The sequence below is a fragment of the Pezoporus occidentalis genome, unplaced genomic scaffold, assembly GCF_034315485.1.
Source record: "Pezoporus occidentalis ecotype Australia unplaced genomic scaffold, CSIRO_AGI_Poc_V1 ctg2895, whole genome shotgun sequence".
In the NCBI taxonomy this organism is placed as follows: Eukaryota; Metazoa; Chordata; class Aves; order Psittaciformes; family Psittacidae; genus Pezoporus; species Pezoporus occidentalis.
The window spans coordinates 253-10,303 of NW_026914824.1; the positions used below are offsets into that span (position 1 = coordinate 253).

General features: G+C 64.3%; 2 protein-coding genes across 2 annotated transcripts; both read right to left on the bottom strand.

Moving 5' to 3' along the window:
- Positions 1 to 1,861: 1,861 nt before the first annotated feature.
- LIPE (lipase E, hormone sensitive type) lies at positions 1,862 to 6,215 on the bottom strand. Its single transcript, XM_062626094.1, has 4 exons — positions 6,021 to 6,215; positions 4,945 to 5,278; positions 3,077 to 3,284; positions 1,862 to 1,957 (listed from the first exon to the last, which is right to left on the bottom strand). The coding sequence occupies exons 1-4, from the start codon at positions 6,192 to 6,194 to the stop codon at positions 1,951 to 1,953; spliced, it is 723 nt and encodes a 240-aa protein (XP_062482078.1). The 5' UTR covers positions 6,195 to 6,215; the 3' UTR covers positions 1,862 to 1,950.
- Positions 6,216 to 7,387: 1,172 nt separating this feature from the next.
- On the bottom strand, positions 7,388 to 10,003 carry LOC134167438 (CD82 antigen-like). The gene is made up of 5 exons (XM_062626095.1): positions 9,875 to 10,003; positions 9,150 to 9,222; positions 8,773 to 8,897; positions 8,414 to 8,488; positions 7,388 to 7,979 (listed from the first exon to the last, which is right to left on the bottom strand). The coding sequence occupies exons 1-5, from the start codon at positions 9,938 to 9,940 to the stop codon at positions 7,842 to 7,844; spliced, it is 477 nt and encodes a 158-aa protein (XP_062482079.1). The 5' UTR covers positions 9,941 to 10,003; the 3' UTR covers positions 7,388 to 7,841.
- Between the last annotated feature and the right edge of the window lie 48 nt (positions 10,004 to 10,051).

A 10,051-nucleotide genomic window follows, 5' to 3' on the forward strand; every position in this document is an offset into this window, starting at 1 on the left:
ACCGCCAGGGGGCGCCCTGCGCCGCCCCGCAGGATGTCCTCGATGACGTCATCGATGTCGTCATCCAGCTCCTCCTCTTCCTCCTCCCCCTCGGCCTCAGGCTCCGCCTCCTGCTTGGGAGGCTCTGGGGTGGGGGTGGGGGAAGAGACCCATAAGTGACCTCTGTGTGACCCCCCCAGTGCCCCATAAGTGACCTCTGTGTGACCCCCCCAGCGCCCCATAAGTGACCCCTGTGTGACCCCCAGTGCCCCATAAGTGACCCCTCTGTGACCCCCAGTGACCCATAAGTGACCCCTGTGTGACCCCCTGTGTGACCCCCAGCGCCCCATAAGTGACCCCTGTGTGACCCCCAGTGACCCTGTGTGACCCCCCCAGTGCCCCATAAATTACCTCTCTGTGACCCCCAGCGCCCCATAAGTGACCCATGTGTGACCCCCATGTGCCCCATAAATGACCCCTCTGTGACCCCCGTGTGACCCCCAGCGCCCCATAAGTGACCCATATCTAAGCTATGTGACCCATAAGTGACACAGTGCCCCACAACTGCCCCCCATCTGACCTGTAACTGACCCACAGGTGGCCCCAATGACCCATAAGTGACCCATAAGTGATGCACAGTGCCCCACAACTGCCCCCCATCTGCCCCCTAAGTGACCCGTATCTCATGCCATTGCTGACCCATAAGTGACACACAGTGCCCCACAACTGCCCCCTAAGTGACCCCTATCTCACCCCATTGCTGACCCATAAGTGACGCAGAGTGCCCCACATCTGCCCCCTAAGTGACCCCATCTCACCCCATTGCTGACCCATAAGTGATGCACAGTGCCCCCCATCTGCCCCCTAAGTGACGCCTATCTCACCCCATTGCTGACCCATAAGTGACGCACAGTGCCCCCCATCTGCCCCCTAAGTGACCCGTATCTCACCCCATTGCTGACCCATAAGTGATGCACAGTGCCCCACAACTGCCCCCCAAGTGACCCCCATCCTGCCCCACATCCCCCTCACCTCGTTTGCCCCCTAAGTGACCCGTATCTCACCCCATTGCTGACCCATAAGTGATGCACAGTGCCCCACAACTGCCCCACATCTGCCCCCCAAGTGACCCCATCCTGCCCCACATCCCCCTCACCTCGTTTGCCCCCTAAGTGACCCATATCTCACCCCATTGCTGACCCATAAGTGACGCACAGTGCCCCACATCTGCCCCCCAAGTGACCCCCATCCTGCCCCACACCCCCCTCACCTCGTTTGCCCCCTAAGTGACCTGTATCTCACCCCATTGCTGACCCATAAGTGACGCACAGTGCCCCACAACTGCCCCCTAAGTGACCCCTATCTCACCCCATTGCTGACCCATAAGTGACGCACAGTGCCCCACAACTGCCCCCTAAGTGACCCCTATCTCACCCCATTGCTGACCCATAAGTGATGCACAGTGCCCCACAACTGCCCCCTAAGTGACCCGTATCTCACCCCATTGCTGACCCATAAGTGATGCACAGTGCCCCCCATCTGCCCCCCATCTGCCCCCTAAGTGACCCGTATCTCACCCCATTGCTGACCCATAAGTGATGCACAGTGCCCCCCATCTGCCCCCCTAAGTGACCCGTATCACCCCGTTGCTGACCCATAAGTGACACACAGTGCCCCCCATCTGCCCCCTAAGTGACCCATATCTCACCCCATTGCTGACCCATAAGTGACGCACAGTGCCCCCCATCTGCCCCCTAAGTGACCCGTATCTCACCCCATTGCTGACCCATAAGTGATGCACAGTGCCCCACAACTGCCCCACATCTGCCCCCCAAGTGACCCCCATCCTGCCCCACACCCCCCTCACCTCGTTTGCCCCATAGCCACGAGAGCGCCCCCTGCCGGAGCTCCTGCAGCAGCGACCGCGACGGCTCCGGGGGGGGAGGGGCGGGCTCAGGATCGGGCCCCGGCTCAGACCCTGCTGGGGGAGGGGGGGACGGGACCCACATTGACCCCCAAGTGCCCCCAACCCCCCCCCCCCCCAGCCCCACATCCCCCCATGGGCCTCCCAAGTGCCCCCAGCCCCACATCTCCCCCCCATCCCATCCCCCCCATCCCCCCCCATCTCCCAGCCCCACATCTCCCCCACCATCCCCAGCCCCACATCTCTCCCCATTTCCCCCCATATCTCTCCCGTCTCCCCCCCATCTCTGCCCCCATCCCCGCCCCACATCTTCCCCCCCATATCTCCCAGCCCATCTCCCTCCAACTTGCCCCCCCATATTTCCCAGCCCCCCATCTCTCCCCCCATCCCATCCACCCCCCATATCTCTCATCCCCCCATCTCCCCCATATCTCCCATCCCCCACATCTCTCCCCCCCATCTCCCCCCATATCTCCCATCCCCCCATATCTCCCATCCCCCCATCTCTCCCCATTTCCCCATCCCCCCACATCTCCCCCCCACATCTCTCCCCCCATCTCCCCCCACATCTCTTCCCACATCTCCCCCCCACATCTCCCCCCATCTCCCCATCCCATCTCTCCTCCCATCTCTCCCCATATCTCCCATCTCCCCCACATCTTCCCCCACATCTCCCCCGATATCTCACATCACCCCATCCCTCCCCATATCTCCCATCCCCCCCACATCTCCCCATCTCTCCCCCCCACATCTCCCCCCACATCTCCCTCCCATATCTCCCATCTCTCCCCATTTCCCCCCATATCTCTCCCACATTTCCCCCCCTCCCCATCCCATCTCCCCCCTTATCTCCCATCCCCCACATCTCCCCCCACATCTCTCCCCCATCTCTCCCCCACATCTCTCCCCCATCTCTCCCCCACATCTCCCCCCACATCTCTCCCCCACATCTCTCCCCCCATCTCTCCCCCCACATCTCTCCCCACATCTCCCCCCACATCTCTCCCCCATCTCTCCCCCCACATCTCTCCCCACATGTCTCCCCCCTCCCCCCATCCCCCCCCATCCCCCCCCTCCCCCCCTACCCTCATAGGCCCTCAGGCACCTCCCCATCCCCCCCCCCATCCCCCCCCCATCTCCCCTCCCCCCCTACCCTCATAGGCCCTCAGGCACCTCCCCAGCACCCCCAGCGGCAGGAGCGGGTCCAGCAGCGTCAGCAGCCGCGAGGGGGACGCGGCCGCGCGCACCAAGGTCACGGGGTACGCGGTCACGAGACCCGCGGGAGCGCGCACGCCCACGGCGCATGCGCGCAGCGCCACCGCCAGCGCCAGGTTCCCGCCGGCGCTGTCCCCGGTCAGGCAGACACGCTCCGCGGTGGAGCCTGGGGGAGGGCGCGATATGGGGCGATATGGGGCGATATAGGGCGATATACGGCGATATAGGGTGATATGGGGCGATAGAGGGCGATATGGGGTGATATAGGGGGTGTATCGGGCGATATAGGGCGATATGGGGTGATATCGGGGGTGTATGGGGCGATAGAGGGCGATATGGGGTGATACTGGGGGTGTATGGGGCGATATGGGGCGATAGAGGGCGATATGGGGGGTGTCTCGGGCGATATGGGGTGATATGGGGGGTGTCTCGGGCGATATGGGGTGATATTGGGGGTGTATGGGGCGATATGGGGCGATAGAGGGCGATATGGGGGGTGTATGGGGCGATATAGGGCGATAGAGGGCGATATGGGGTGATATCGGGGGTGTATGGGGCGATATGGGGCGATATGGGGTGATATGGGGGGTGTATGGGGTGATATGGGGCGATATGGGGGGTGTATGGGGCGATATGGGGGGTGTATGGGGCGATAGAGGGCGATATGGGGGGTGTATGGGGCGATATAGGGCAATATGGGGTGATATTGGGGGTGTATGGGGTGATAGAGGGTGATATGGGGTGATATAGGGGGTGTATAGGGCGATATGGGGTGGTATCAGGGGTGTATGGGGCGATATGGGGCGCTATAGGGGACTCTCCCTTCTTTACGTCACCCCCTCCACATCCCATCACTCCTCAATGACACCACCCCTCCCCCTCCTTTACATCACCCCTCCCCCATCACATCACTCCTCAATGACCCCCCTCCCCCATCACTCCCCAATGACCCCTCCCCTCCCCCTCCCCCCATCACTCCTCAATGACCACCCCTCCCCCTCCATCCTTTACATCACCCCTCCCCCATCACATCATTTCTCAATGACCCCTCCCCCTCCCCCATCACTCCTCAATGATCCCCCCTCCCCCCCTCCCCTCCCCCCATCACTCCTCAATGACCCCTCCTCCCCCTCCCCCTCCATCCTTTACATCACCCCTCCCCCATCACTCCTCAATGATCCCTCCCCCATCACTCAATGACCCCTCCCCCATCACTCCTCAATGAGCCCCCTGCCCCCTCCCCCTCCCCCATCACTCCTCAATGACCCCCCCTTCCCCTCCCTCTCCATCCTTTACATCACCCCTCCCCCCCTCACTCCTCATTGACCCCTGCCCCCATCCCATCCCCCATCACATCACTCCTCAATGACCCCTCCCCCATCACTCCTCAATGACCCCTCCCCCACCCCCCACCCCCTCCCCCCATCACTCAATGACCCCTCCCCCTCCCCCATCACTCCTCAATGACCCCTCCCCCATCACTCAATGACCCCTCCCCCCCCTCAATGCCCCCTCCCCCGTCACTCCTCAATGACCCCCCTCCCCCCTCCCCTCCCCCATCACTCAATGCCCCCTCCCCCATCACTCAATGACCCCCCTCCCCCATCACTCCTCAATGACCCCTCCCCCACCCCCCACCCCCTCCCCCCATCACTCAATGACCCCTCCCCCCTCCCCCATCACTCAATGACCCCTCCCCCCCTCCCCTCCCCTCATCACTCCTCAATGACACCCCCACTCCCCTCCCCCTCCCCCCCTCACTCCTCAATGCCCCCTCCCCCACCCCTCCCCACCCCTCCCCCCCCCAATGCCCCTCCCCCGCTCACCCAGCAGCCCGCAGTTCCTCAGGGCCCAGCAGTACCCATAGAAGACGTCCTCCACCCCCCTAGGGAAGGGGCTCTCTGGGGCCAGGCCGTAATCGAGGGCGAGCAATGGGGCGCGGAGGGCGCGGGCCCAGCCCCGCAGGTAGAGCTCGTGCGAGCGCGACGTCTGCGCCACGAAGCCGCCGCCGTGCACGTGCACCACGAGCCAGGGGGAGGGGGGGAGGGGCGGCGCCGCCCCCCCCCCACCCACCCATCCCCCAACCCAACCCCCCACGGCGTGGAGGGCGCCCCCAAGGAAAGGGGGATCCGTGCTGAGGGCGCTGAGGGCGGCGCTGTCCTGTGGGGGGAGGGGAGGGAGACATAGGGACCCCATAGAGACCCATAGAGACCCCATACAGACCCATAGAGACCCATAGAGACCCCATAGAGACCCATAGAGACCCATAGAGACCCATAGAGACCCATAGAGACCCATAGAGACCCTATAGAGACCCCATAGAGACCCATAGAGACCCCATAGAGACCCATAGAGACCCCATAGAGACCCCACAGAGCCGCATAGAAACCCCATAGATCCCCCATAGAAACCCCATAGAGCCCCCATAGAGCCCCATAGAGCCCCCATAGAGCCCCATAGATCCCCCATAGAGCCCCATAGAACCCCATAGAGCCCTATAGAACCCCATAGAGCCCTATAGAGATCTACACCCATAGAGCCCCATAGAGCCCCATAGCACCCCATAGATCCCCCATAGAGCCCCATAAAACCCCATAGCGCCCCATAGATCCCCCATAGCGCCCCATAGAGCCCCATAGCACCCCATAGATCCCCCATAACACCCCATAGAACCCCATAGAGCCCTCATAGATCCCCCATAGAGCCTCATAGAGCCCCATAGAGCCCCCATAGCGCCCCATAGATCCCCCATAGAGCCCCATAGAACCCCCATAGTGCCCCATAGAACCCCATAGTGCCCCATAGAGCCCCATAGAGCCCCCATAGAGCCCCATAGCGCCCCATAGAACCCCATAGAGCCCCATAGATCCCCCATAGCGCCCCATAGAACCCCCATAGGTACCTGCCCCTGGCGCAGGCGGTGCGAGAGCAGCCTCATGCGGAGGGGGCTGGGCCCGGTGTGGGCCGCGGGGGGGGGGATGGTGACCGAGCGCCGTGGGTCCGAGGCCAGGGGCAGCTCCAGGGGCTCGGGGGGCACCGAGAGGGCGCAGCTCAGCCCCACGGGTTCACCCGCCATGAGGGCCAGGGACTGCGGGGGGACAGCGGGGCTATGGGGGGCTATGGGGCTATGGGGGCTATGGGGCTATGGGGGGCTATGGGGCTATGGGGGGCTATGGGGCTATGGGGGGCTATGGGGGGTGTGGGGCGGGGCTATGGGGGGGCTATGGGGCGGAGATATGGGGGGTGTGGGGCGGGGATATGGGGCGGGGCTATGGGGGGCTATGGGGCTATGGGGGGTATGGGGGCTATGGGGCTATGGGGGCTATGGGGCTATGGGGGGCTATGGGGCTATGGGGGGCTATGGGGGGCTATGGGGCTATGGGGGGCTATGGGGCTATGGGGGCTATGGGGGCTATGGGGCTATGGGGGCTATGGGGGCTATGGGGGCTATGGGGGGTATGGGGGCTATGGGGGGCTATGGGGGCTATGGGGGCTATGGGGGGCTATGGGGGGTATGGGGCTATGGGAGCTATGGGGCTATGGGGGCTATGGGGCTATGGGGAGCTATGGGGCTAGCGGGGCTATGGGCTATGGGGGCTATGGGGAGCTATGGGGCTATGGGGGCTATGGGGGCTATGGGGGCTATGGGGCTATGGGGGCTATGGGGGGCTATGGGGCTATGGGGGCTATGGGGGCTATGGGGGGCTATGGGGGCTATGGGGCTATGGGGGCTATGGGGGGCTATGGGGCTATGGGGGGCTATGGGGGCTATGGGGCTATGGGGGCTATGGGGGAATGGGGGGCTATGGGGGTGATGGGGGCTATGGGGGCTATGGGGGGTATGGGGGCTATGGGGGCCATGGGGGGGCTATGGGGGCTATGGGGGCAATGGGGGGTATGGGGGGCTATGGGGGCTATGGGGGCTATGGGGGCTATGGGGGCTATGGGGGCTATGGGGGTTATGGGGTCTATGGGGGCTATGGGGCTATGGGGGCTATGGGGGCTATGGGGGCTATGGGGGCTATGGGTGCTATGGGGGCTATGGGGGCTATGGGGGCTATGGGGCTATGGGGGCTATAGGGGCTATGGGGCCTATGGGGGCTATGGGGGCTATGGGTGCTGTGGGGGTTATGGGGGCTATGGGGGCTATGGGGCTATGGGGGCTATGGGGGCTGTGGGGGTTATGGGGGCTATGGGGCTTTATGGGTGTTATGGGTGCTACGGGGCTCTATGGGGCTCTATGGGGCTCTGTGGGGTCCCTATGGGGTCTATGGGTGCTGTGGGGCTCTATGGGGATCTATGGGTCTCTATGGGTGCTGTGGGTCTCTATGGGTGCTGTGGGGCTCTATGGGTGCTATGGGGCTCTATGGGGCTCTATGGGTGCTATGGGGCTCTGTGGGGTCCCTATGGGGTCTATGGGTGCTGTGGGGCTCTATGGGGATCTATGGGTCTCTATGGGTGCTGTGGGTCTCTATGGGTGCTGTGGGGCTCTATGGGTGCTATGGGGCTCTATGGGGCTCTATGGGTCTCCATGGGTGCTATGGGGCTCTATGGGGCTCTATGGGTGCTATGGGTCGCTATGGGGCTCTATGGGGCTCTATGGGGCTCTATGGGTGCTATGGGGCTCTATGGGGCTCTATGGGTGCTATGGGGCTCTATGGGGCTCTATGGGTCTCCATGGGTGCTATGGGGCTCTATGGGGCTCTATGGGTGCTATGGGGCTCTATGGGGCTCTATGGGGCTCTATGGGGCTCACCTGTTGCTGGACGAGGTCCCAGGCCTCGTGGGGCTCCCCGGGGGGGCCCTGGGCCGGGTACCCCTGGATCAGGTCCCGCGCGTGCGCCGCCATCTTGGAGAACACCTGGGGGGCAGAGGGAGCCCTGCCCCATAGAATAGCCCAGCCCCACAGCCCTGCCCCATAGCATGGCCCTGCCCCACAGCCCTGCCCCATAGCGCTGCCCCATAGCCCTGCCCCATAGCCCTGCCCCATAGCGCTGTTCTACCCCATAGCCCTGCCCTATAGCCCTGCCCCATAGCGCTGCCCCATAGCCCTGCCCCATAGCCCTGCCCCATAGCGCTGCCCCACAGCCCTGCCCCATAGCGCTGCCCCATAGCCCTGCCCCATAGCCCTGCCCCATAGCGCTGCCCCACAGCCCTGCCCCATAGCCCTGCCCCATAGCCCTGCCCCATAGCGCTGCCCCACAGCCCTGCCCCATAGCCCTGCCCCATAGCCCTGCCCCATAACGCTGCCCCACAGCCCTGCCCCATAGCCCTGCCCCACAGCCCTGCACTCACCTCGATGCGCTGGGTATAGACAATGACCCCCACCGTGATCTGCGCCGTGAAGAGCAGCAGCAGGGACCCGAAGTACTTGGGGGGCAGAGATGGGGGCGGGAGAATGCATGGGGCAGGCCCCACATGTGGCTCCCCCCCCTGCCCCACATTGACCTCCCCAGCCCCATAAGTGCCCCCCCTTCCCCACCTCCTCCCCCATATCCCCCCCACAGCCCCCCCACAACCCCCCTCCCCCCTTCATCCCCTCCCCCCACATCGCCCCCTCCCCCCCCTTTACCCCCTTCACCCCCCTCCCCCCTTCACCCCCTCATGCCCCTCCCCCCACCCCCCCTCCCCCCCCGCCCCTCCCCCCCACGCACCAGCCCCAGCAGGACCCTGCCCCCCCGCAGGGCCCCGATGCCCCCCAGGGCCCCCAAGGCCGCGGCGCCGCCTCCGACCCCCAACCAGAGCCAGGCCCCGCCCCTGAGCGCCAGCAACGGAGACCCTGGGGGGGGGAACGGGGGGGGCATCAGTGGGGCTGCCCCATAGAGGGGGTGCCCCATAGAGGGGGGGGTGCCCCATAGATGGGGATGCCCCATAGGTTATGGGGTGCCCCATACATGGGGGGTGCCCCATACATGGGGGGCGCCCCATAGAGGGGGATGCCCTATGGGGGAAGGTGCCCCATAGAGCAGGGGGTGCCCCACACATGGGGGCTGCCCCATAGGTTATGGGGTGCCCCATAGGGGGCTCGTACCCAGCACCCAGCTCAGGCTCCATCGGTCAAGGAGGGCCCAGAGGCCAAAGGCCACGAGGAGGGACCCTAAAAGCTGGGGGGGGAAACAGAGCACCCAGAGCACCCATAGACCCCCAGAGCACCCATTGACCCCATTGACCCCCATAGCACCCAGAGCACCTATTGACCCCCAGAGCACCCATTGAACCCATTGACCCCCATAGCACCCAGAGCACCCATAGACCCCCATAGCACCCAAGCACCCATTGACCCCCAGAGCACCCAGAGCACCCATTGACCCCCAGAGCACCCAGAGCACCCATTGACCTCCATAGCACCCAAGCACCTATTGATCCCATAGCACCCAGAGCACCCATTGACCTCCATAGCACCCAAGCACCTATTGATCCCATAGCACCCATTCACCCCCATAGCACCCATAGCCCCCATTGACCCCATAGCACCCGTTGACCTCCATTGACCCCATAGCATCCTATAGCATCCGTAGCACCCATTACCCCCCACAGCACCCATTGCTCCCCATAGCCCCCCCTAGCCCCCATACCCCCCCCAGCACCCCATAGCCCCCATTGCCCCCCATAGCCCCCATAGCTCCCATAGCCCCCCCCATAGCCCCCATAGCCCCCCCATAGCCCCCATAGCTCTCATAGCCCCCATAGCCCCCCATAGCCCCCATAGCCCCCCCCATAGCCCCCATACCCCCCCCACCACCCATGGGTGCTCACCACGGCCGCGCTGTTGAAGAGGAAGAGGAAGCCCCTGGCCAGGCCCAGGCAGCCCCAGGGCCCCATCGCCTGCACCCATGGGAGACGAGGGGGGGTCAGCACCCGCTATGGGTGCCATGGACCCCCATGGAGCCCATAGAGCCCCATAGAGCCCATAGAGCCCCATAGAGCCCATGA

Coding starts and splice junctions, on each gene's coding strand:
- LOC134167438 (XM_062626095.1), bottom strand. CDS start 9,940: ATGGGGCCCTGGGGCTGCCTGGGCCTGGCCAGGGGCTTCCTCTTCCTC. Junction 8,898..9,149: donor GAGCCTGAGCTGGGTGCTGG/GTACGAGCCCCC, acceptor TCCCCCCCCCAG/GGTCTCCGTTGCTGGCGCTC. Junction 8,489..8,772: donor GCAGGGTCCTGCTGGGGCTG/GTGCGTGGGGGG, acceptor CTGCCCCCCAAG/TACTTCGGGTCCCTGCTGCT.
- LIPE (XM_062626094.1), bottom strand. CDS start 6,194: ATGGCGGGTGAACCCGTGGGGCTGAGCTGCGCCCTCTCGGTGCCCCCC. Junction 5,279..6,020: donor ACCGCCTGCGCCAGGGGCAG/GTACCTATGGGG, acceptor CTCCCCCCACAG/GACAGCGCCGCCCTCAGCGC. Junction 3,285..4,944: donor GAGGAACTGCGGGCTGCTGG/GTGAGCGGGGGA, acceptor GCCCTCCCCCAG/GCTCCACCGCGGAGCGTGTC.